The 21,432-nt window shown below is 45.6% G+C and overlaps 2 protein-coding genes and 1 non-coding gene across 15 annotated transcripts in view; 2 read left to right on the top strand and 1 right to left on the bottom strand.

Moving 5' to 3' along the window:
- Positions 1–13,959, top strand: part of PRKCZ (protein kinase C zeta) — a 93,999-nt gene extending 80,040 nt beyond the window's left edge. For all 8 annotated transcript variants that reach the window (XM_053281530.1, XM_053281531.1, XM_053281526.1 and 5 more), the window contains 8 exons: positions 2,702–2,788; positions 3,082–3,217; positions 4,452–4,539; positions 5,352–5,471; positions 6,771–6,850; positions 8,926–9,015; positions 9,808–9,923; positions 11,274–13,959. In XM_053281530.1, the coding sequence (XP_053137505.1) occupies positions 2,702–2,788; positions 3,082–3,217; positions 4,452–4,539; positions 5,352–5,471; positions 6,771–6,850; positions 8,926–9,015; positions 9,808–9,923; positions 11,274–11,361 (805 nt within the window). In that variant the 3' untranslated portion in view covers positions 11,362–13,959. The remainder of the gene's footprint in view (positions 1–2,701; positions 2,789–3,081; positions 3,218–4,451; positions 4,540–5,351; positions 5,472–6,770; positions 6,851–8,925; positions 9,016–9,807; positions 9,924–11,273) is intronic.
- Positions 6,163–6,235, top strand: TRNAR-CCG (transfer RNA arginine (anticodon CCG)). The gene has a single exon. It is a non-coding gene; the product is annotated as a tRNA-Arg (tRNA).
- Positions 11,392–19,606, bottom strand: FAAP20 (FA core complex associated protein 20). 6 transcript variants are annotated; one of them, XM_053281535.1, is made up of 5 exons: positions 19,132–19,606; positions 18,065–18,200; positions 16,745–17,271; positions 15,468–15,536; positions 11,392–11,745 (listed from the first exon to the last, which is right to left on the bottom strand). In XM_053281535.1, the coding sequence occupies exons 1-5, from the start codon at positions 19,569–19,571 to the stop codon at positions 11,547–11,549; spliced, it is 1,371 nt and encodes a 456-aa protein (XP_053137510.1). In that variant the 5' UTR covers positions 19,572–19,606; the 3' UTR covers positions 11,392–11,546. The 6 variants fall into 6 exon arrangements, 5 of the variants coding, with proteins under 5 accessions (XP_053137510.1, XP_053137511.1, XP_053137515.1 ...); XM_053281536.1 differs by having other exon boundaries at positions 18,065–18,197; XM_053281540.1 differs by having other exon boundaries at positions 18,065–18,197; positions 19,212–19,416.
- Positions 19,607–21,432: the final 1,826 nt, after the last annotated feature.

Genomic DNA, 21,432 nt, shown 5'->3' with positions numbered 1-21,432 from the left:
TTCTTCTTCCTCCTTTCTTCTCCTTCTTCTTCCTCCTTTCTTCTTCTTTTTCTCTCTTCTCCTTTCTTCTTCTATCAAATTACATCTCAAACGTGAGGGAGACTCTTCCCACTGAAGGGGACACAGGAAACGGCCTTATTCCTAGTCAGACCAAGAGAGGAGGGCTGGTTTTGTGGTGAGGAAAACTGTGTCGTCAAGTCAGTGTCAACTCCAGGCGACCAGACCCTGTGGTTGTCTTTGGTAGAATCTAGGAGGGGTTGACCATTGCCATCTCCCGCGCAGTATGAGATGATGCCTTTCAGCATCTTCCTATATCACTGCTGCCTGATATAGGTATTTCCCATAGTCTGGGAAACATACCAGTGGGGATTTGAACCGGCAACCTCTAGCTTGCTAATCAAGTCATTTCCCTGTTGTCCCCTTTGCTAAGCAGGGTCTGTCCTGATTTGCATTTGAATGGGAGGCTACATGTGTGAGCACTGTAAGATATTCCCCTTAGAGGACGGGGCCACTCTGGGAAGAGCACCTGCAGGCTTGTATGCAGAAGGTGCCAAGCCCCGTCCCTGCCGACAGCTCCAAGACAGGGCTGAGAGAGACTCCTGCCTGCAACTTTGGAGAAGCTGCTGCCAGCCTGGGTAGACAATACTGAGTTAGAGGGACCAAGGGTCTGACTCAGTATATGGCAGCTTCCTATGTTCCCATGATCCATCTGGTCTAGCATTATCGGCTCTCACTAGCAGCCGTTCTCTAGGGTCTCTTTCCCATCACTTGACCCCTTAAACTGGAAGGAGCAGAGACTGAATCTGCAAGCCAAGCAAACCAAGTCCTTCTGCGCATCCTTCCTTCTGAAGCCAGTGCAAAGACTTAACCCTTCCCTGCTTTACCTCCATTCATGGAAGGGAATCAGCGTTCGCAGTTGTCCAGGATTTCTATTTCTAGTGAGATAAAAGCTTGATGATGGAGCGTAATGATCCACCCGGTTGACACGAAACAAGACTTTATAAAATGCAGCGGGCATTTTTTTGAACGCATGTCTCCTAACAGGAAATGCATGCGGACAATTAAAAGGGCCCTCTTCGTTATCCCTCTTCTAGCAGGCATCTTGGCGTTGGTGAGCGGCTGATTATTTATTCATGGTGCCGTCTATCCTTTCATCAGCGCGGCATCTTTATGTCTGGCATAGATTGAGAAAAACAGTTTGGGCTCTTTGGAGAGCACACTTAATAAACTCTAAACTCCTTTCAAGTACTAATGGTTTTTTGGTTTTTTCCTCCTTATCTGCTTTGGCTGAAATACTTCCTTTAAAAAAAAAAAAAAGATTTCTAGCACTTCAGTTTGCAGTATTCAAGCAAAACCTACTGGGTAGAAAAACAGACGTTTCAGTTCTCTTAAACGTTGTTCTACCCACATGAAGTGATGTTGCTCAGGTAGCTTTCAGCTGGATTTCGTGGTGATACAAACCACGGCATTTTTCACCATTGGCAGAGGCAATTTATCATCTATTAGCTGTGTGGGATGCAGTATACCTTTTTAATATAAATTGCATATAAGTGGCTTTTGTGTAGCTTCCAGACAATATGTGCAGTCCCTATAAGAAATTCTTCTCCCTCTCACATAACACTAGAACCAGAGGTCATCCCATGAAATTGATTGCCAGGAATTTTAGGACCAACGAACAGAAGTACTTTTTCACACAATGCATATTGTGGGATTCTCTGCCACAAGATGTGGTGACAGCCAACAACCTCGATGGCTTGAAGAGGGGTTTGGATAACTTCATGGAGGAGAGGTCTATCAACGGCTACTAGTTGGAGGGCTACAAGCCACCTCCAGCCTCAGAGGCAGGATGCCTCTGAGTACCAGTTGCAGGGGAGTCACAGCAGCAGGAGAGAGGGCCTGCACTCAACTCCTGCCTGTGGGCTTCCAGTGGCATCTGATGGGCCACTGTGCGAAACAGGATGCTGGACTAGATGGGCCTCCTTGGGCCTGATCCAGCAGGGCTGTTCTTATGTTCTTATTCCTGTGAACTAACACAAAGCTTCCTAAAATGCAAATGTCTTATGCCATTGCCTTATCCCTTCATACCTGGGAAAGATAGGTGAGCCCTGAAAGTCCAATATACTGAGCTGCATGGCATCTGGGGGTTTTGACGGACGTGGAGGTGCTTTGTGTCATGACACAAGGATCCTGGCTTTTGAGGCGGCTGGTAATCCTGCTCTGATGAGCAAAAATATGAATAAAAGGGAAAGAAGTGAAGGGTCCCGGCTGTTCCTTAGGAAGGAAAGATTGTGCCATCGAGTGGGTGTTGCCTTCCGGCAACCACAGAGCCCTGTGGGCTGTCTTTGGCAGGATGCAGGAGGGGCTGACCATTGCCTCCTCCCGCACAGTATGAGATGATGCCTTTCAGCATCTTCCTGTATCGCTGCTGCCCAATTTAGGTGTTTCCCATAGTCTGGGAAACATCCCAGCGGGGATTCGAACCAGCAGCCTCTTGCTCCCTGGGCAAGTTACTTCCCCACTGTGCCCTTCGGCAGTGGAAATGGCAAAATGGCAGGTGGAAAGGAGGCCTCTGGGGAGGAGACCTGTGTGGCACTCGGTGTCCTGCACACCAGATGCCCTTGGCGGTGTGTTTAACGTGGCTTGGCTTGCGGCGGCCGTTTCCTCGAGCCAAATAACCAGAACTTGCATGTTACACTTTCAGGTTGTTTCTTGTTATAGAGTACGTGAACGGGGGCGACCTCATGTTTCATATGCAGCGGCAAAGGAAACTCCCAGAAGAACACGCAAGGTAAAGGTAGCTTTCCAATGGAGGGGGTGCTGTGCTGGGGACGGAGAGGGCCAGTTGCTCCCCCTCCTGCTAAATAAATGTGAATATGACAAATAACTTTTGTTATTGTTTTGTTTTGTTGTTTTGTTCTCAACAAAAGTTCCCAAAGTGGTTTACGTAGAAAAATAAATAAAATGGTTCAGACGTCATTGGTGTTGGGGCGGGGGGAAGGGTGGGGGATTCTGTATTCTTAGCCCTCTTGTTTTAACAAGAGGACGCGGCTCTTAAAACGTGGAATAACTTTTTCATTTCAGGTTTTATGCTGCTGAAATCTGTATTGCTCTAAACTTCCTACATGAGCGAGGCATCATCTACAGAGATTTAAAATTAGACAATGTTCTCCTAGATGCAGAGGGTCATATCAAGCTAACAGATTACGGCATGTGCAAGGTAGGTTTGCTCCTAATAAGTGTATTCTAAAAGCTGGGATTTGGTTGTGCGCATGGGTTCTCAACGTCGGGTCCCCTGATGTCCTTGGACTCCAACTCCCATAATCCCCAACCAAAGGCCACTGGGGCTGGGGATTATGGGAGTTGGAGTCCAATAACATCTGGGGACCCAACGTTGAGAATCCCTATAAGGGCAGGTGACCTCAGCACTCCAGCTGTTTCTGAACTACAACTCCCATCATTCCCAGCCACAGTTTTAGGAGGAGGATGGGAGTTGTAGTTCAGCAACCACTGGAGAGCCAATGTTGCCTACCCCTGTGTTAGGGGAACTCTGGAAACAAGACTCTTCATTGGAAGGGTAATCAGGTTATGACAACTGTAATCACAGAGAAGTGGGATTTCTCTGTGGCTGCTGGAATGCCCTCCCGTCAAAATAAGAGCTTTTCCGGCTGTTTTTAAAAAGACCCTTAAGGCACATCTGTTTTTTCCGGCTTTTTGTTAATTGGTTTTAATTTGCTTGTTTCATTTCCTAAAATAGTCTTGATGGTTTTATCCTGCTTTGTGTGTGTTGTATTTTTTTTTAATTATGTACAGCGCCTAAGGATACACATATCAGACAATATATAAATATGATAAAGTAGAATGAATTCTGCTGAGTACATTGATGATCTGAATATATAGATGGTAGGGATGTGCACGAACCGGTCCAGAGGTTCGACGGCAGCGGTGGGGGGTGGCTTTAAGGGCAGGGGAGGATGTGCGCGCGCACTCACACACATACACATACACACACACACACACACACACACACACACACACACACACACCGCGTTTCCCCTGCCGGCGCACAATTCCCTAAAAGCCATCCCCCCCACCCACCGTCAAACCGGCCTCCGCCGATTCCGTGCACATCCCTAATAGATGGCAGAGATATAGCTTTATAAATGTTTGCCTACGCAGTTGAAACTCCTTTCCCTCCGGCTGTAATTGGCCCCCACCTATTCAATCCGTTTGAATAATCAAGGCTGCAGTCCTCATGATTTCGGATGTGCGATGTTGAAATTCTTAGAGTGACAACTTCAGGGGAGAGAGAGAAACAGACTGTCGTGTGTTTATGGATAGAAGAACTACTAAATTTTGCAAGCTTTTGGGAGGGAATCCCCCTGCTTTGAGAGATGGAAACTTGCTGCGCGCCATGTGGGTCTTTCATGGGTGATCTCTGTTCCTCCTTGCAGGAAGGTTTGGGCCCTGGCGACACTACAAGCACTTTCTGTGGAACACCAAATTACATTGCCCCAGAGATTCTACGGGGAGAAGAGTATGGTGAGTTGGCATTTTAGGGCAACAGTTTAGTTGCAGCAAGTAATTAAGGTTCTCCTCCTCTCCTCTCAAGCATTGATGGGATTCCTATTTAGGTATCTTATGTTTGCCCCATTAAGTAAAGGCCAGGTTGACTGTTGGAGTTGTATATGGAGTTAGAGGAGAGCTGGCCTTGTGGTAGCAAGCATGACTTGTCCCCCTAGCTAAGCAGGGTCCACTCTGGTTGCATTTGAATGGGAGACCACATTTGTGAGCACTGTAAGATATCCCGCTCAGGGGATGGAGCCGCTCTGGGAAGAGCATCTAGGTTCCCAGTTCCCTCCCTGGCAGCATCTCCAAGAGAGGGCGGAGAGAGACTCCTGCCTGCAGCCTTGGAGAAGCCGCTGCCAGTCTGTGTAGACAATACTGAGCTAGATGGACCAATGGTCTGACTCAGTATACGGCAGGTTCCTATTTCACCATTGTGAAGGAAAACGTTGGGTTTGTTTATAAACGTGCTTCATGTGAAATAATTCTGGAAGCGAGTTGACAAACGTGCTTCATGCAGGAAAAATTAGACATTTCCCTGTGGTTTTTTGTGTGGTTTGGGGGGCATTTTGTCCTTTGGGGGGCATTCCAGGGCACATGGGGGGGGTGGATTCCTGGACATATGCAGACCCCAAGGAGCACACCACAGTAAGCTTTTTTGCCTTTTCTCTCTACCTTGAAACCTAACCCTTGCCTTGTTAGTAGGCAAGGAACAGAACCCCCATGAATAATAAGGTTCTCCTCTCTGTGTGTGCGTGTGTGTGTGTGTGTGTTTTCTTTTTTTACAGGGTTCAGTGTAGATTGGTGGGCCCTTGGCGTTCTCATGTTTGAAATGATGGCAGGAAGATCTCCCTTTGATATTATTACTGACAATCCAGATATGAACACTGAAGATTACCTCTTCCAAGGTATTTTTGTTTTGTTGGTGTGTGAGTGTGTGTGTCCCTCCCCCCCAACCCCAAACAAATTATATCGCATTTGTATCCTGCCCTCACAGACTCACAACTGAGTATAAACCTATCTGCAACGTTAAAAGCTAGAGTATATCATCATTTAAAACCATTCGACCCCGTTCTTTTAAAGGAACGCTTGCAAACCACCATTTTAGGGGGGCGGCAGATGAAATAGACCCAAGTTCTTTAAAATCTGAAACCCTTGCTCTCCATATTCCCGTGGAAATAAAAAAGTCTTTGCTAGTTTCCAGAAGATGAGGAGGGCAGCAAAACGGTCCTGTTCGAAACCAGCACTTTGAATTGTGCGCGGAAACAAACGAGGGGACAGACAGATCAGTTTGTTGGTGTTTCAGCCCCCATGCAATATGCCAACATAAGCTCACTCCTACAAATTCAGTGAGCGTCCACATTTTAAACTTACTGAAGTTTGAGCAGTCTTCAGAAGAAGTCCTGCATAGATCATTTTACAGTAGTCCAGGTCTGGAGGTCACCAACGTGTTTCTTGCAGTGGAGAGAAGAGGAAAGCTGGTCTTGTGGTAGTGGGCATAGGTTGTCCCTCTTGCTGAGCAGGGCCCACCCTGGTTTGCATTTAGATGGGTGACTACATGTAAGCACTGTCTGCTCTCGGTTATTTCCCTTAGGAGATGGGGCTGTAGCTCAGTGGAAGAGCATCTGCTTCCGATGCAGAGGGTCCCCGGTTCAATCCCTGGCAGCATCCAGGCAGGGCTGGGAGAGACTCCTGCCTGAAACCGTGGAAAGCTGCTGCCAGTCAGTGTAGATAATACGGAGCTAGATGGACCAAGGGTCTGACTCAGTATCCGGCAGCTTCCTATGTTCCTATGACAAGTTATCCTTGTCTAGGAGGAGTTAAAATTATTTGGTTAAAATTAATTGGGAAATTAGTAGAGAACATCTTGCGTGGAACTGGATCTGGTCTTAATGTGCAGGCTTCACAAGTCCTCTCACCAATGGAGACCACCCACCCTCTGTGCTCTTCCTACCGTCTGGGTTCCGATCCCTTCCCCTCGCTATTGTTTCTTTCCTGGTTCCTGCCCTCTTCCTCCTTGTATAAACCTTTCTTTTCCTGATCTGGGTGATTTCTGCTCCCCAGCATTCTCACTTTCCCTCTCTACACAGTCCTGAGTGTCGAATTAGTGCCCCTTCACAGGCTGTTCAGCGACAATAGTCGTGCTTTGAATATACTGGCATATCTCAGAATAATATGTTCCTCTTCGAAAACTCCTTTTTTCACAGTTATCCTTGAAAAACCCATTCGAATTCCAAGATTCCTTTCTGTGAAGGCCTCTCATGTCTTGAAAGGATTTTTAAATAAGGTGAGTACTGCAGACCTTGCATTTTCCGGGCAACTGCTACGACTACAAATACTTACATACCGCTCTTCGACCGAAGCTCTCAAAGCAGTTTACATAGGAAAATAAATAATATGTAGACAAGATGGTCCCTAGTCGCCAAAGGGTTCACAATCTGAAAAGAAACACCAGGTAGACACCAGCAACAGCCACTGGAGGGTTGTTGTGCTGGGGTTGGATAGGGCCAGCTGCTCCCCCCCCTGCTTAAATATAAGAGTATCACCACTTTAAACGGTGTCTCTTTGCTGCGTTAAAAGGGCTTAATAGATACTAGTAGGTGAGGTCCTTCGTTGACCACGCCATCATCTTGTGTAGATTATGCTGACAGAGAAATTAAGTATGTGTAATAGAATTTTTTAATGTGCTTGCAAAAGGGAAGTAAAATAACAATTTGACACTTGTAGGATTTCAACGTCAAACATTCATTTAACTGAATTAATAACTACATATGGTAAATCTGAATCTGAGAGAGAACTTCTGCTTCTCTTGAGCATAATGTTGCTTTTGAATTACTGGTCTGATTGAGTGTTAAAACACAATACAGATCTGTTGAGAACAATAACCGTTAAAATCTGCTGATTTATATTCAGAATGTCTTCTTAAAAAATGCCAAGAAAATTACTTAACTGTCTCCCATGCATATTCATATGTAAAAAGTAGTGCATTCAGCTAACTTCAGTGGCAGGATTATGCATGCAAAATTTGGTATTTGTAGGTCATTGGGAAACGTGACTTTATTTTATGCAAACAAACCATTCAAAATATATAATAGAGGTCTACCTAGAGCCATAGTTACTTAATAAGGAATGCTGGATAGATGCAGTCATCTCTAAATTCAACGGCATAAATTTCCACACTTCCATTTCATAACCTTGCCATGGATTCTTTAATGAAGGATAATAAAATATGAAGTTTAAGATTAATTGTTGGCCAGATCTTGGAAGGCCCTGTTATTTAGCAAATTTAATTTTGTAGAAGCAAGACTTGTTATAGCCAGTTAGATGTGCAGGGTAATCCTAAGCATATTGACTCAGAGGCAACTCCCATTAAATTTGATGGGATTTGCTCTTTTAATATGTGCGCTTAGGATTGTACCCTTTGCCTGTTTAATGAAAAGAGAGAGAATGGGAGAATGATTGCTAGGGGAATCTCATAGTTTTCTTTGGAAAGGATATGTGAGAAAACAATAATTTAAGCAGCATACAGGAGAACCTCCTTACTCGCGGGGGTGTCGTTCCTTGCCTACAACTGTGAGTAAACTGTGTGTAAGGAGGCAGTAGGTCTATGGTAATAAGGCACTGCGGGGGCTAGGTCCCAGGGCAAAGTTATGCAGTCGAGTCGGTGTCAACTCCTGGCGCCCTGTGGTTGTCTTTGGTAGAATACAGGAGGGGTTGACCATTGCCTCCTCCTGCGCAGTATGAGATGATGCCTTTCAGCACCTTCCTATATCGCTGCTGCCCGATATAGGTGTTTCCCATAGTCTGGGGAACATACCAGCGGGGATTCGAACCAGCAACCTCTTGCTCCCTAGGCAAGTCACTTCCCCACTGCCCCATTAAAGCTCCAAAACGGCCCCCAAATGGGCCAGAACTTACTCTGGTATGCTCCATGGGTCCCCCATTAGCTCAATAATGCCCCCCCAAAGGACAGAATATCCCCTCAAAACCACAGAAAATCGTGGGGAAAGTCCATCCGTTCCCTCCCCCCAGAAATAAGCTACAAAATGACTCCTCATGTCTCTTCCTGGCTTCCTAGAGACAAAATGGCGGCCGGAAGTGGCCTCCGTGGTCACTTCCGGCCCTCTAAGAACCACGGATACATGGGTTTTAACCCATTAGTATCCCAGGATACGGGAAACGGGTGTTAGTAAGACACCCTGTGGATAACGAGGTTCTCCTTGTAATGTGGAAAAAATGAAATATTTCTTGGCTTATACCATGCTTGCACATCCTACTCATTTCCATCTGGCCACTGTCACCTGAATGTGAGCATGCTTGTTCTTATGCTTCAGCTAAACTCAACTCTGTCCTTCTCCCCAGGATCCCAAAGAGAGGCTTGGATGCCAACCACAAACTGGGTTTTCTGATATCAAGTCTCACACGTTCTTTCGCAGCATAGACTGGGATCTGGTAAAGTTGACCACTTCCGCTCCCCACGTTACCCATCGCGGCGGGGATGATTAGTCTGAAACGCATCTGTTTTATTTTATTTTAGTATTTTTACACCCCGCTCTTCCTCCAAGGAGCCCAGAGCGGTGTACTACATACTTGAGTTTCTCCTCACAACAACCCTGCGAAGTAGGTTAGGCTGAGAGAGAAGTGACTGGCCCAGGGTCCCCCAGCTAGTCTCATGGCTGAATGGGGATTTGAACTCGGGTCTCCCCGGTCCTAGACCAGCACTCTAACCACTACACCACGCTGGCCCTTTGGTTTCAAACACAGTATAAACATAGACAGCCCACCGCTGCATCGCTTGTAGCAGGAGGGACTGCTGTTGAAAAGCTCAAATCCATCCCACTCACCATACAGGTCTTGGGATTTGGAGCCAATTCCTTTCCCCCCCAGGAAAACCTAGCAGATAGGGATAGGAGATGGCCACGGGAATGCAGAGAGGTTCTTGCAAGGGAGTTGCCGGAATCCTAATTGCTTGGGTCCGCAAGTCCGAGAATTTGAGCAGTAGCCTTAGCCCGCGAGCCAGGCCCACAAATTTTGGGGCATCGGCTCATACACACCAACATTCTCAGCTGGCCAGGAAGCCAGGTGCGAGATTGTGCACAGCCCAGTTGTAGAAAAAGCACAGGCCGGGTCTCTACTTTTGTCTGCTAATGTACACACTGGAGACTGAAGCGGTCCGCCCTGTTGAGTCGTCGGGGTTTACTTCAGTGCCTTTCTAATAATTACCTCTTTTTCTTCCCCCCTCAGCTGGAAAAGAAGCAAGCAACCCCACCATTTCAGCCGCAGATCACAGACGACTATGGTCTGGATAACTTTGATACCCAGTTCACCAGCGAACCTGTGCAGCTAACTCCCGATGATGAGTAGGTTTTGCTCCTAAACAAATAACAGTTGAGCTCCTTGTTCCTAGCATATCTTAATTGGGCACATAACCCAGTTTTAGAGGTCTCCAGTGCATGCAAAATCCAGTGCATGCAAAATCCAATCCACATGTCTCTGAAGACCTGCTTAATTAATACACCCTGCTCAGTGAGTGAGTGAGGGTTAATCTCCTGAAAAGCTGATCCTGGAAGTCTCTCCACATCATTCGCTCTTTGGATCCCAGCCTGACCTTGTGGGAGCAAGCATGAGTTGTCTCCTTTGCTAAGCAGGGTCCACCCTGGTTTGCATTTGAATGGGAGACATGTGAGCACTGTAAGATATTCTCAACACTGTAAGATATTCCCAACACAGCGTCTACATACTTGCGTGCAGAAGGTACCAACATACTTGCGTGCAGAAGGTACCAAGTTCCTTCCCTGGCACCTCCAAGATAGGGCTGAGAGAGACTCCTGCCAGCAACCTTGGAGAAACCGCTGTCAGTCTGTGTAGACAATACTGAGCTAGATAGACCAAGGGTCTGACTCAGTATATCTGACTCTGTGTAGACAATACTGAGCTAGATAGACCAAGGGTCTGACTCAGTATATGGCAGCTGCCTATGTTCCTATAAATATATTTCACAAAGATGATGTGTTGCAAACAAACACCAGAATAATTGCAAACAAGAACTAAAAACAAGAGCCCTAAAAGCTTATTTGTTTGGCCTGGCCTTCCAAGGCTTGTAAAGTGGTGGTGTTTTTTAAAAGTATTTTAATTGGTTTTTAAATGGTTTTTTGAATTTTTAGCACTGTGTTTTGAATTGTGTGTTTTTATGTCCTTTTAAAAGTTGTTGTACACCGCCCAGAGCCTCTGGATGGGGCAGTTTATAAATGTAAATAATAATAATAATAATAATAATAATAATAATAATAATAATAATAATAATAATACCAGGGGATAGTAGAATAGAAGAAAAAGAAATAGAAAAAATAACAAAATACAAAGATCTACAAATTCAAATTGAAAGGCTGTGGCAGAAAAAGACCAAAATAATCCCAGTGGTAATTGGCGCCCTGGGTGCAGTTCCAAAAGACCTTGAAGAGCACCTCAACACCATAAGGGCCACAAAAGTCACCATCAGCCAATTACAAAAAGCAACTTTACTGGGAACAGCCTATATTCTGCGACAGTATCTATAATAACAGCAACATTATTGTTAATAAAATTCAGCCAACCCAGGTCCTTGGGAAGGACTCAATGTCTGGATAAAACAAACCAGTCAATAACACCTGTCTGACTGTGTAAACAAACAAACAAACAAAAATAATGTGTGCATGTGTTTTGTTTTTTAGAGACGTAATAAAAAGAATAGACCAGTCGGAATTTGAAGGATTTGAATATATTAATCCGATGTTGCTGTCAGCTGAGGAGACCGTATGAAAGCACAGCATCGACACAGAGGACGAGTAATGTGAATCGTTGACATTTAATCCTTAACAACAGTATATGCATGCAAGGCTGGAGGAAACTGTACCGTTTTGAACGGAGACCAATGACGGAGAGAAATGCTGCTGCAGAATCAAGAAAAATATATATATGATTTTGGTGGGTGTCTTCCTCTATTTTTAAAAACAAAATAAAGTTTGGGGCACTGACACAGCTGGCGTCATGAAGAAATCTACATTTCGTGCCTGCTTCATCAAGGAACAGCAGCCGATTTGCATCCTTGGAGAGAGAGAGAGAGAGAGATTCCAAACCACTCTGAAAGCTGCACGCTTCCGATGGACGTTTCGATGCAACGAGCGACTCGAACCGTGTAACATCCTGGAGAATAAAATGTTAGTGGTGTTGAAGCTTGCTTTAGATGCCTTTTTTCACAAGTGGTACCCTATCTTAGGCTTAAATGTCTCGGTTTTATTTATATATATATAAATGATATGATATATATATAAAGGAAAAAAAGGAGTTGTGTTTTATTAGCGATCAGAACAAATTTGGGTGCAGTATTAAGTGCCTAAATGGATAAACTGCATAAAAAAATATTCCATATTGGGAACACTTTATAAAACCTGGCAAGTTCTGATTATTTAAAAAAGAGGGAAGAAAGTATTTTACACACGGAGCATAACTAACAGCTGCTATCTAACACTTAACTTATCTCTTCATAGGACCTTTTAGAAGGGGCAGAGGTCTCAGCAATAACGGTTCCAAATTAAAATTGACCGATTCAAACATCTGGATGGCGTTTAATGTGGGAGATGAACAAATTGACCAAAATCTTGTCTAGAAAATTTAAATTTGCACATGGTGAATTCTGAAAATACTTGAGCAGTGCCTACATGACGTCTTGTGTTGTAAACTAGAGTTTTGAGAAATATTTTTATCAATGCAATATTTGGAAGGAGCAATGGAAGCAGAACGGATCGTAGCCTTAAGGTTTAAAGAGAAACAAATTCTAGGATATCCATCGACATATTGCATTTTTTTTCTGATAAAGCACACCTACTTAAAACTGCTTTGAATCGTTCCGTGTGTATTACTGAATAACCCTACGGGGGGCTTCATTTTGGTAAACACAACACTTAGTCAAAGCAGTCACATAATGAAGGAGGAAATGAACAGATATGAGTATTGTATGAATATAGTATGATGAAATATGCCCATATTTCCTCAAATGGGAGGAAGGTTGTATCAGGTTGTTTGTCAGCTTTGGGAATTAAAAACACGTCAATTCGGTTGACTTGCTAACAAGTCCGCATTGCTGCTTAAAACCTTTCAGAATCTTACAATGATCCATTGGATTACTTATCTATGACAACAGGCAGTATTTCGTGTTGGGAGACTCGTGTTCCAACCACTGAGTGGCTTACAGTTCTCGGGGGACGGAAATTCTGCTGAAAGGAGAGAAACGCTGTGTGCCATGCCAACTTCGCTAATTTGTTAGACTCAAAAGCTACTTGCAAATGTTCCTCGTTATTTTCTCGTATAGGTTTCTCAGGGTACAGCATTGCATTAGGTTCTCAACAGGACCTCTCTGTTGCATTCAAGTCCATGAGGTGCTAGGGTCAGACTGCCAAATCATGGGATTGAAAAATCGTCCAGCGAGCCATTAAGATTACATTTTGTATTTCCCAGAATTAACGCACATCTGTTAGTCCCAGGCAGAGCTGTTGAAGGTTGCTGTCTGGGCCGAATTTCTTTCTATTAAATGAGAGGCGTTCTAACCAGCACTCAATGATTAAGTTAGCAGTACCTTCTTCAGACGCTTGGGATTTCGATAACCAAGTCACCTAGCTAAAAGAGTGTCTGTTTTCCCCCCCTTTTAAAAGCCAACCATAGAAACAGTTTAATAGCTTTTCTCCCCCTTCTCAGTGAATTATTCAGAGTACCCTGAATGTTCTGTCTCTCTGTTCGATTTATAATGGGACAGCTGGTTTTGCATGGCGATATGACGCACACAGATGCCGACGGGATGATGGGGTCAGGCGAAACATGGAAGGTTCTTGGTCCTAAACTTGTGATACCAGAACATTATGGTAGGGCGGGTGGGTGAATGCACAAACGCTTGCTCACCAGACATAATAAAACAATGCCTTGATTTATTTCTAATTAAAGGCATTTACGATGTTGCTGTGTTGCCAAATAAGTTGCTGGTTACAAGCTGGTTGCTCACGTGCAAGTGTATGACTAATGTTCTGTTCATGATGAAGGGGAATTTTTTTATATAAAGTACTTGTTTTATAAATTAAAGAAAAAAAATGAAGGCTGTAATTTAAATGTGTGGTTTAAAAAGAATCCTAATATATTGCAAATTGATCTGGTAATGATATAATTGTCTTAGTATGTAAATGAAATGTAAATGAAAACTCTCTAGCTAATTTAATGATTGTAAAACAGTAAATATGTTCTTGTAGTTTTGTATAATTAACTAGTTGAGATCTTGGGCCAGTTTTATTTGTGCAAAAGATGGTATACTAATCCATAAACAGCTAAGATCATTTATATTCTTGCACATCTATTAAAGACTTTAATGAAAAAGTTTAGACTGTTGTGGTTTCACTGAGGAGAAATGTTACCAGTACAATTTGCGGGCAACAGGTGGGATTCTAAGAGGGAGAGGCGAATTGCCCTTGAATCACTTCAAAATGCAGGTAAAAGTGAGCATTTTTAATGTGGGGGTGGGATCTGGTCTTGCGGTAGTGAGCATGAATGGTGCCTTTGCTCAGCAGGGTCTGCCCTGGTTTGCAAGTGGTTGGGAGACTACATGTGAGTGCTGTTGGCTGTTAAGACATTCCTCTTAGGGAGTGAGTGTCTGCTTTGCAGGCAGAAGGTCCCCGGTTCAATCCTGGCAGCATTTCCAGGCAGGACTGGGAGAGACTCCTGCCTGAAATCTTGGGAGAGCTGCTGCCAGTCAGTGTGGACACTCCTCAGCTAGATGGACCAATGGTCTGACTCCCTATAAGGCAGCTTCCTACATTCATATGTAATGCTCCTCTATAGTTAAAACAACCACCACCCTGCCTGCAAGTAGAAAAAAAGCTTGACTGGAAGAGAGGTGTCTTAGGCCAGGTTTCTCCTTGCAGGTAATCGTATACAGGGGAGCATGGGAAAATGACTCCCATCTTCAGTCCGGTGTGATCCAGACCATTGTATCACCTCCTCCTGTTTAGGGGTAGATCAGATCTAGCTTGCTTCCGATATCTCTCCGGGCATAGTTACTTCTGAGTTCCACTGTGTTGTATATGCGACACACACGGCAGCATTGTTGATTTTTAACCCTAAAAGGAATCTCTTGCTTTTTAAAGAAATGATTGAGTGTCCTATTTTGGACTCTCTTTGTCCACATGGGCTCTGTGGTTGCCAGGAGTTGACACCGACTCAGCGGCACAACTTGACCTTGACCGTGTTAAGTAAAAAGTGTGTTTTCACATTAGATCACAAAGATCAAAAGGATTCTTGTTGTAAAGGTAATGGATTCAGTCATCCTCGTGAAATTAAGCCCAACTATGCTAAAAATTGATCGATTAACTTAAAGTCACTAATTGACTATTTTCAGTGCACCTTACGAGACCATACCAGAGCACTCCAACACATGGAAATGACAAAAGTTCCAACTACCTTTTTAAATTTTATTTGGAGGCTTTTTCATGCCTAGTTCGAGCAGACAATTTAATTTCTCATGAGCTAATCAAATCTTCCATTCTCCCCAAATCCACTGAAGCAGACTAGGCATATTGTATTTACTGGATTTTTTAAAAAAAAAAATTCTGCACAGTTAATCGTCTGTGAATGCCTGTCCCTTTTTGCAGTGGATTCTTCAGAAGTGCTCTTATGACAGAGGCCATAGAGAAGTACCTGGACTTTGCTAGCATTGCCACACCCATTCCCCCATAATAGCTGTCATAGCAGGATTGGAATTGATGCTTATAGACTCAGATAAAGGCATAATGAGAGGTTAAATGCCCTTCTTTCCTTTTTAGCTTTCTTGCTACACAATGAAATGACTGCACATCTGACTACTTAAGTCTTCGAGTCCTCTGAGTTACCAAAACACATCTTCGGCACTTTCAGACAAGCACTTGGCAAGGTGGCTATCAAGGTCCAGTTTTGACCATCTGCAAATAAAGAGAGAATTCCATGTATCAGACCTGTAAATAAAACCAACGCACCACAGTACATCTGGGTGGGGGGTGGTAAGGCAGTGCCTCTTGAATCTTGCTTTTGTACGTAATAGTAGAGATGTGCATGAAATGATTCAGTCGTTCAGTAGGGACGTGCCGAATCACTTCAAAGCGGCCTGCCGAATCACAGTTTTGTTCTGGGCGGCAATCTCAAGGCAGTGCTCGCACGTGCGTTCTGAGTGGGGCCTTCCTGATTCAACCTGAGCAGAAGCCAAATTTAACTGAGTGGACATCAAAAACTGTCTGAGCGCAAGCACATGCACATACCTTAGAGCAGGGATTCTCAACGCTGGCTCCCCAGATGTAAGCAGACTTCAGCTCCCATAATCCCCAACCAAAGGCAACTGGGAGTTGAAGTCCGCTAACATCTGGAGACCCAACGTTGAGACTCCCTGCCTTAGAGGGTCACTCAAGTCCATGCGCGGCTGCTGTGCTGACCAGCAACCTGTGCATGGCACCAGGTCACAGACGGCCACAACACATGCTTTACTCATCCTTATCTGAAGATGTTTTGGCTTGAAGGTTCCTTCAACCTTCAAGGTTCCAGGTTGAAGGAACCTGGGACCTTCTTGCCCCTCACCCCGCTGAAACGCTTCACGCACATCCCTACATAATAGTAACTTGCCTATCTGGCCATTCCTGACTTAAGTAAAAAATATATTAACATGCCAGACTTTTCCTCTAATTCAATAAGAGAGAAAAGTCCAGTTCATCTATTGAATGACTATTAGCCTATTTAGTGCTTAAGTCCCCCAACAGCATTTCTGAATACCTCACAGTTAAGTGCATGAACTGGAGTGGAATAATTTGGAAGTTGCTGCATATTAACATGGGTCCAACAAATTAACTTATTTTGAATCGGTAATGTGGCTGGGCATTTAATATACTGTCTAAATTTAAAAGCGTGTTTTGTTTTGTTTTTGGTAAGTTAATGCAAAAGCACGAAGGACTTTCGCTTTTTTGGTTCAGAAGCCAATTACTCAAGCAACGAAGTGTCTAATGTTTATGTTTAATGTGTGTAAACATGCAATTTAATGCAGAGCTTACCTTTCCCATACATTTATGTCTGCAGAAGGTGGTGTGTGTCCGGATTTTATGCCGAACGGAAAAACCAATTCCAGAGTAATAAGGTGGCTACTTACATTCCAGAAAAGCGCATCTGACACATAGGACAAGATTCGAGAGGTGAGGTTTCCTTGAGGCCATCTCCTGTGTATTCATCTCCTCTCCTGCTGTTCTTTCTGCTCTGTGTGGTACTCTCTTCCCAAAGCTCTTGGGAGTCAACGTTCTTTGGATGGCTCTGCTTAGCTGCTAGTACAGAATAATCTGGTGAATTCTGTTGGTGGTCCAATTGCGCTGGTCCAATCCTCTCTTCGCCACCCAGGTTCGCAGAGTGTCTCGTGGTGTGTATCGTTCGGGATTTCTCCACTGTATGCTCATTGGTGGCGAGGGACTCTTGCTCAGGAGCAAGAGACACCATTTTGAGCCTCTCCTCTTCCTTATTTTCTCTTCCTGTTAAACCGAGAGTCTGATTTTCAGAGTTGCGGTGGCTTAGATCCTTTGATTGATTGATTTCTCTGTGGTGAGGTGGAAGTGGAATCCACTGAAACTGTTTTGTTCCAACATTAAAGACTTCAGGTTTTGGCTGCAGGTTTACAATCTCAGAGCTCTGTAACGCACAGGAAAACCTTTAATTTTTTTAATCTGTAAAGCCACAAGAATACAGATTAGAGACTGCAAGTTCAGACCCCCTCTGCAGCAATGATGCTCACTGATGTTTTGAGCAAGTTACAGGAACATGGGAAGCTGCCATGTACCGAGTCAGACTATAGGTCCAGCTAGCTCAGTATTGTCTACACAGACTGGCAGCGGCTTCTCCAAGGTTGAAGGCAGGAGTCTCTATCAGCCCTATTTGGAGATGCCAGGGAGGGAACTTGGAACCTTCTGCATTCAAGCAGGCAGGCCCCGTCCCCTAAGGGGGATAGCTAGTCTCCCATTCAAATGCAAACCAGGGTGGATCCAGCTTAGCAAAGGGGGAAATTCATGCTCACCCCCACAAGACCAGATCTCCTCTTCCATTCTATCTACTTATTTTATTTATTTTATTTACATATTTCTATACTGCCCAAAACCTATGTCTCTGGGCAGTTCATTCTATTTCTTCTATTTCATTTCTATCTAACCTATTCTAGGTTAGAACTTATAATGCTACCACTCTGATCTTCTTAGAGGCCAGTAATAAAAAACTTTAAAAAAAGAGGTGAAGGGGAACATTTGGCACCTGCTGATCTGGAATCTAACCCTGCGGGGCAATGACTCACCATACAAGATTTTGGACACAGAAAGTAATGCAAATGCAGGAGGGCATCGGAGATGAACCACTCCTTTGGGTCTGATACTGCCTTGGTGGACAGGGTAGTCTCACGACATAACGGCTGGTCGTGTTTTCTAAACTCTTTCACCTTTTTCAGAAACTCTGGGAGCCGGATCACTTTCTCCAAGCTTGCGCAGTTCAGATGTGGGCCCACAGCCTTCAGTAACGCCGCCCAGGTGCTTTCGGCACTGCTGAGGCCTGGCTCTTCAAACCAGGGAGAGCTGCTGGAAGACGTTCGGCAAAAACAGAAAAGTCCGGAGAATTAGCCTCCCTCCTCTCGGAGGAGCCGACCGGCCCCAATCCAACGTGGCTTGAGCGGTTTGCTCATTGCCGCGGGACGTTTGAGAACCCCGTGCTTGTCGAGTGGTGCAGGAACAAAATGACAGAACTCTCTCCCTTTTTAAAGTAAAGGTAAAGTTTGCCATCGAGTCGTAGTTTGTTGGTTCAATTAAAAAAAATCTTGTCCTATTTTTAAAATTTTTTTTTTAAAAAAAGCTTGTCCTATCTTGGAGATCCTGCCAGGGAGGGAGCTTGGAACCTGCTTTTGCATGCAAGCACATAGATGCTCTGATATATATATATATATATATATATATATATATATATATATATATACACACATACATATACATATACACACACAATATATATATATATATATACACACACATACTATATATATAAAAATGTATAATATTTATCTATCACATTGTGATAATGTATAATATTTATCTATCATATTTATTTATCATCTGTATTTATCTTCCCAGAAGGGCCCCTTTCGCGAAGAGGAATGTCCTCCTGCACTCACGCATGGAGTCTCCCATTCAAATGCAAACCAGGGCGGGCCCTGCTTCACAAAGGGAGGGGACCCGTAGTATCCATGCTCGCTACCCCAAAGACCAGCATGCCGGCGACGCTCCCCCATCCCTCCCTCCCTCTTGCAGCCCGGGTCCCCCCCTGCAGCCTCCCCTCCAAACGCAAACCAGCGCGGACCCTGCTTAGCAAGGGAGCGCCACCCCCCCCCGGCTGCTTCCCCAAGGCCAGCTCTCCCCCCGCCCCTCCCGTTCTCCTCCCCCCGCCTTCCCCCCAGCTGTGTGCCCCGCGCGCCCTGGGAAGCGGCCCAGCTGCGCCACGCGCGCAGCAGCCCCAGACCTGCGCGCGCCTTTCTTGCAAAAAAAAAAAAAAAAAAAAAAGAAGCGCCCTCGGCGGCGGCTGCGTTGCGCGCCATTCACCAGGGTCGAGGAGCAGCGGACGGCGGCGGGGGGTCGCCCCCCGGCAAGGACGAGGAGGCGGAGGAGCCCGCCGCCCCCCTTTTGCGCTTGAGGCTGAGCTTGCCGCCTGCGCCGGCCCGCTCGTGGCCCGCCATGGCCGGGCGGGGAAGGACGAGGCGCCTCCCTCCCAGCCTGTCCGCGGGGAGGAGGAGGAGGAGGAGGGAGGAGACAGACGCCGCCGCCGCCGCCGCCGGGGGAGGAGGAGGAAATGCACAAGCAGCCCGGGTGGGTGTGTGCAGTGGCAGCAAGCAGGCAGCCCCCTTGGCGACAGGGGCATTGAGAGCCAGAGAGAGAGAGAGAGAGTGTGTGTGTGTGTGTCATTCTGGTGCATGGACCCAGCGGTGCGCCGCGCACCGAGGTCATGTTGGAGACAGACGCCCCGGGGGAAGAAGTAAAAGAGCAGCCAGGCTGGGGCGGGGTGCAGTCAGTGGCAGCAAGAGAGGAGTAGCAAACAGCCTCTTGCGACAGTATCGTTCAGAGAGAGCGATTGTGTGTGTGATTCTTGGGCAGGCACCGAGGTCATGTTGGAGCCTGGACCTCAAGACCTTGGAACGTAGGAAGCGGCCATCTACTGAGTCAGACCCTTGGTCCATCTCGCTCAGGATTGTCTACCCAGACTGGCAGCGGCTTCTCCAAGGTGGCAGGCAGGAGTCTCTCTCCGCCCTGTCTTGGAGATGCTGCCAGGGAGGGAACTTGGAACCTAGATGCTCTTCCCAGAGCGGCTCCATCCCCTAAGGGGAATCTCTTCCAGTGCTCACACATCAAGTCTCCCATTCATATGCAACCAGAGTGGACCTTGCTTAGCAAAGGGGACAAGTCCTGCTTGCTGCCACAAGACCAGCTCTCCTCTCCTAACTCAGGACCTTGGGAGCCCCCCCCTTCTCCCTGCAAGTTAAGCATTATTATTCTTTTTTTTAATTTTAACATGTAGGTTCTTGAGGGCACAAGCCACAACATCACCCAGGGCAAACTAAAGAGGAGACAATGGGGGGCCCCAGGGGTGTGTGGAGGCCTTGGAAGTTCAGGGGTAAGAGCGCCTCCAACATTTTGTGGACCAAACCACTCCAGAGTAGACCCATAGGAGTGAGTGGGAGCCAAGTTAGTCCGGGCTGGCCTCTCCCATTGATTTCAGTGAGGTGGCTCTTGAGAGCCACCTAATGGCACAGCAGAGAAGTAACTTGCCTAGCAAGCACGAGGTTGCCGGTTCGAATCCCTTCTGGTTTGTTTCCCAGACTATGGGAAACACCTGTATCGGGCAGCAGCTATATCGGAAGATGCTGAAAGGCATCATCTCATACTGGTAACCCCCTTCCTGTATTCTACCAAAGACAACCACAGGGCTCTGTGGTCACTAGGAGTTGACACCGACTCAACGGCACACTACTTTATTTCAGTTTTTAAAAAAACAAAAAACAGCCACAGATGTCAAGGAGCGGACATTCACGCTTCTTGGTATAATCTGTACTTGGACAAATTAGGCTCTGTGGGCGCCAGGAGTCGACACCCACTCGACGGCACAACAACAGCTTTCGGGGTCTTGCAGTAGCAACCATTAATTGTCTCCTTTGCTAAGCAGGGTACGTATTGGGAAGGGGGACTCCATGTGAGCACTGGAAGAGATTCCCCTAAGGGGATGGAGCCACTCTGGGAAGAGCATCTAGGTTCCAAGTTCCCTCCCTGGCAGCATCTCCAAGATATGGCTGGGAGAGACTCCCGCCTGCAACCTTGGAGAAGCCGCTGCCAGTCTGTGAAGACAATACTGAGCTAGATAGGCCAGCTTCTTATGTTCCTGTTCCAATAGCCATAGCCATAGTAACAGCAATACAGTAATCATGTTTATTATATTTGCAGCCAGCAATCACATTTATTATATTTGCAAACGGCATGCCTGCTCCAGTAGGAACCTAGACATGATAGGAAGGACTTTGGTCTACTCTCGTTTAGCTCTTGTTCAAAGACTCAACGCCCACTAAACCTCACAGGGTCTCCAGCACTGCACATCTGAGCTGGGCCCAATTTAAAGTCTCGGGGAAAGAAAGAGGAATATTTCCCTCTCCTTTCACCTATTGCAATGGTCACCTGTTCTTCCCCCTCACAACAAAGTGGATTACATTTTTATTCTAGTGTCTACTACCCACTGGACTAGCTTTCCCTCCCCCCAGTCTCCATAACTACCTATTCA

This window comes from Hemicordylus capensis, chromosome 16 (genome assembly GCF_027244095.1).
Source record: "Hemicordylus capensis ecotype Gifberg chromosome 16, rHemCap1.1.pri, whole genome shotgun sequence".
NCBI classification, from domain to species: domain Eukaryota; kingdom Metazoa; phylum Chordata; class Lepidosauria; order Squamata; family Cordylidae; genus Hemicordylus; species Hemicordylus capensis.
Note: the sequence above shows the minus strand (reverse complement) of the source record. Positions and strands in the feature narration are given on the sequence as shown.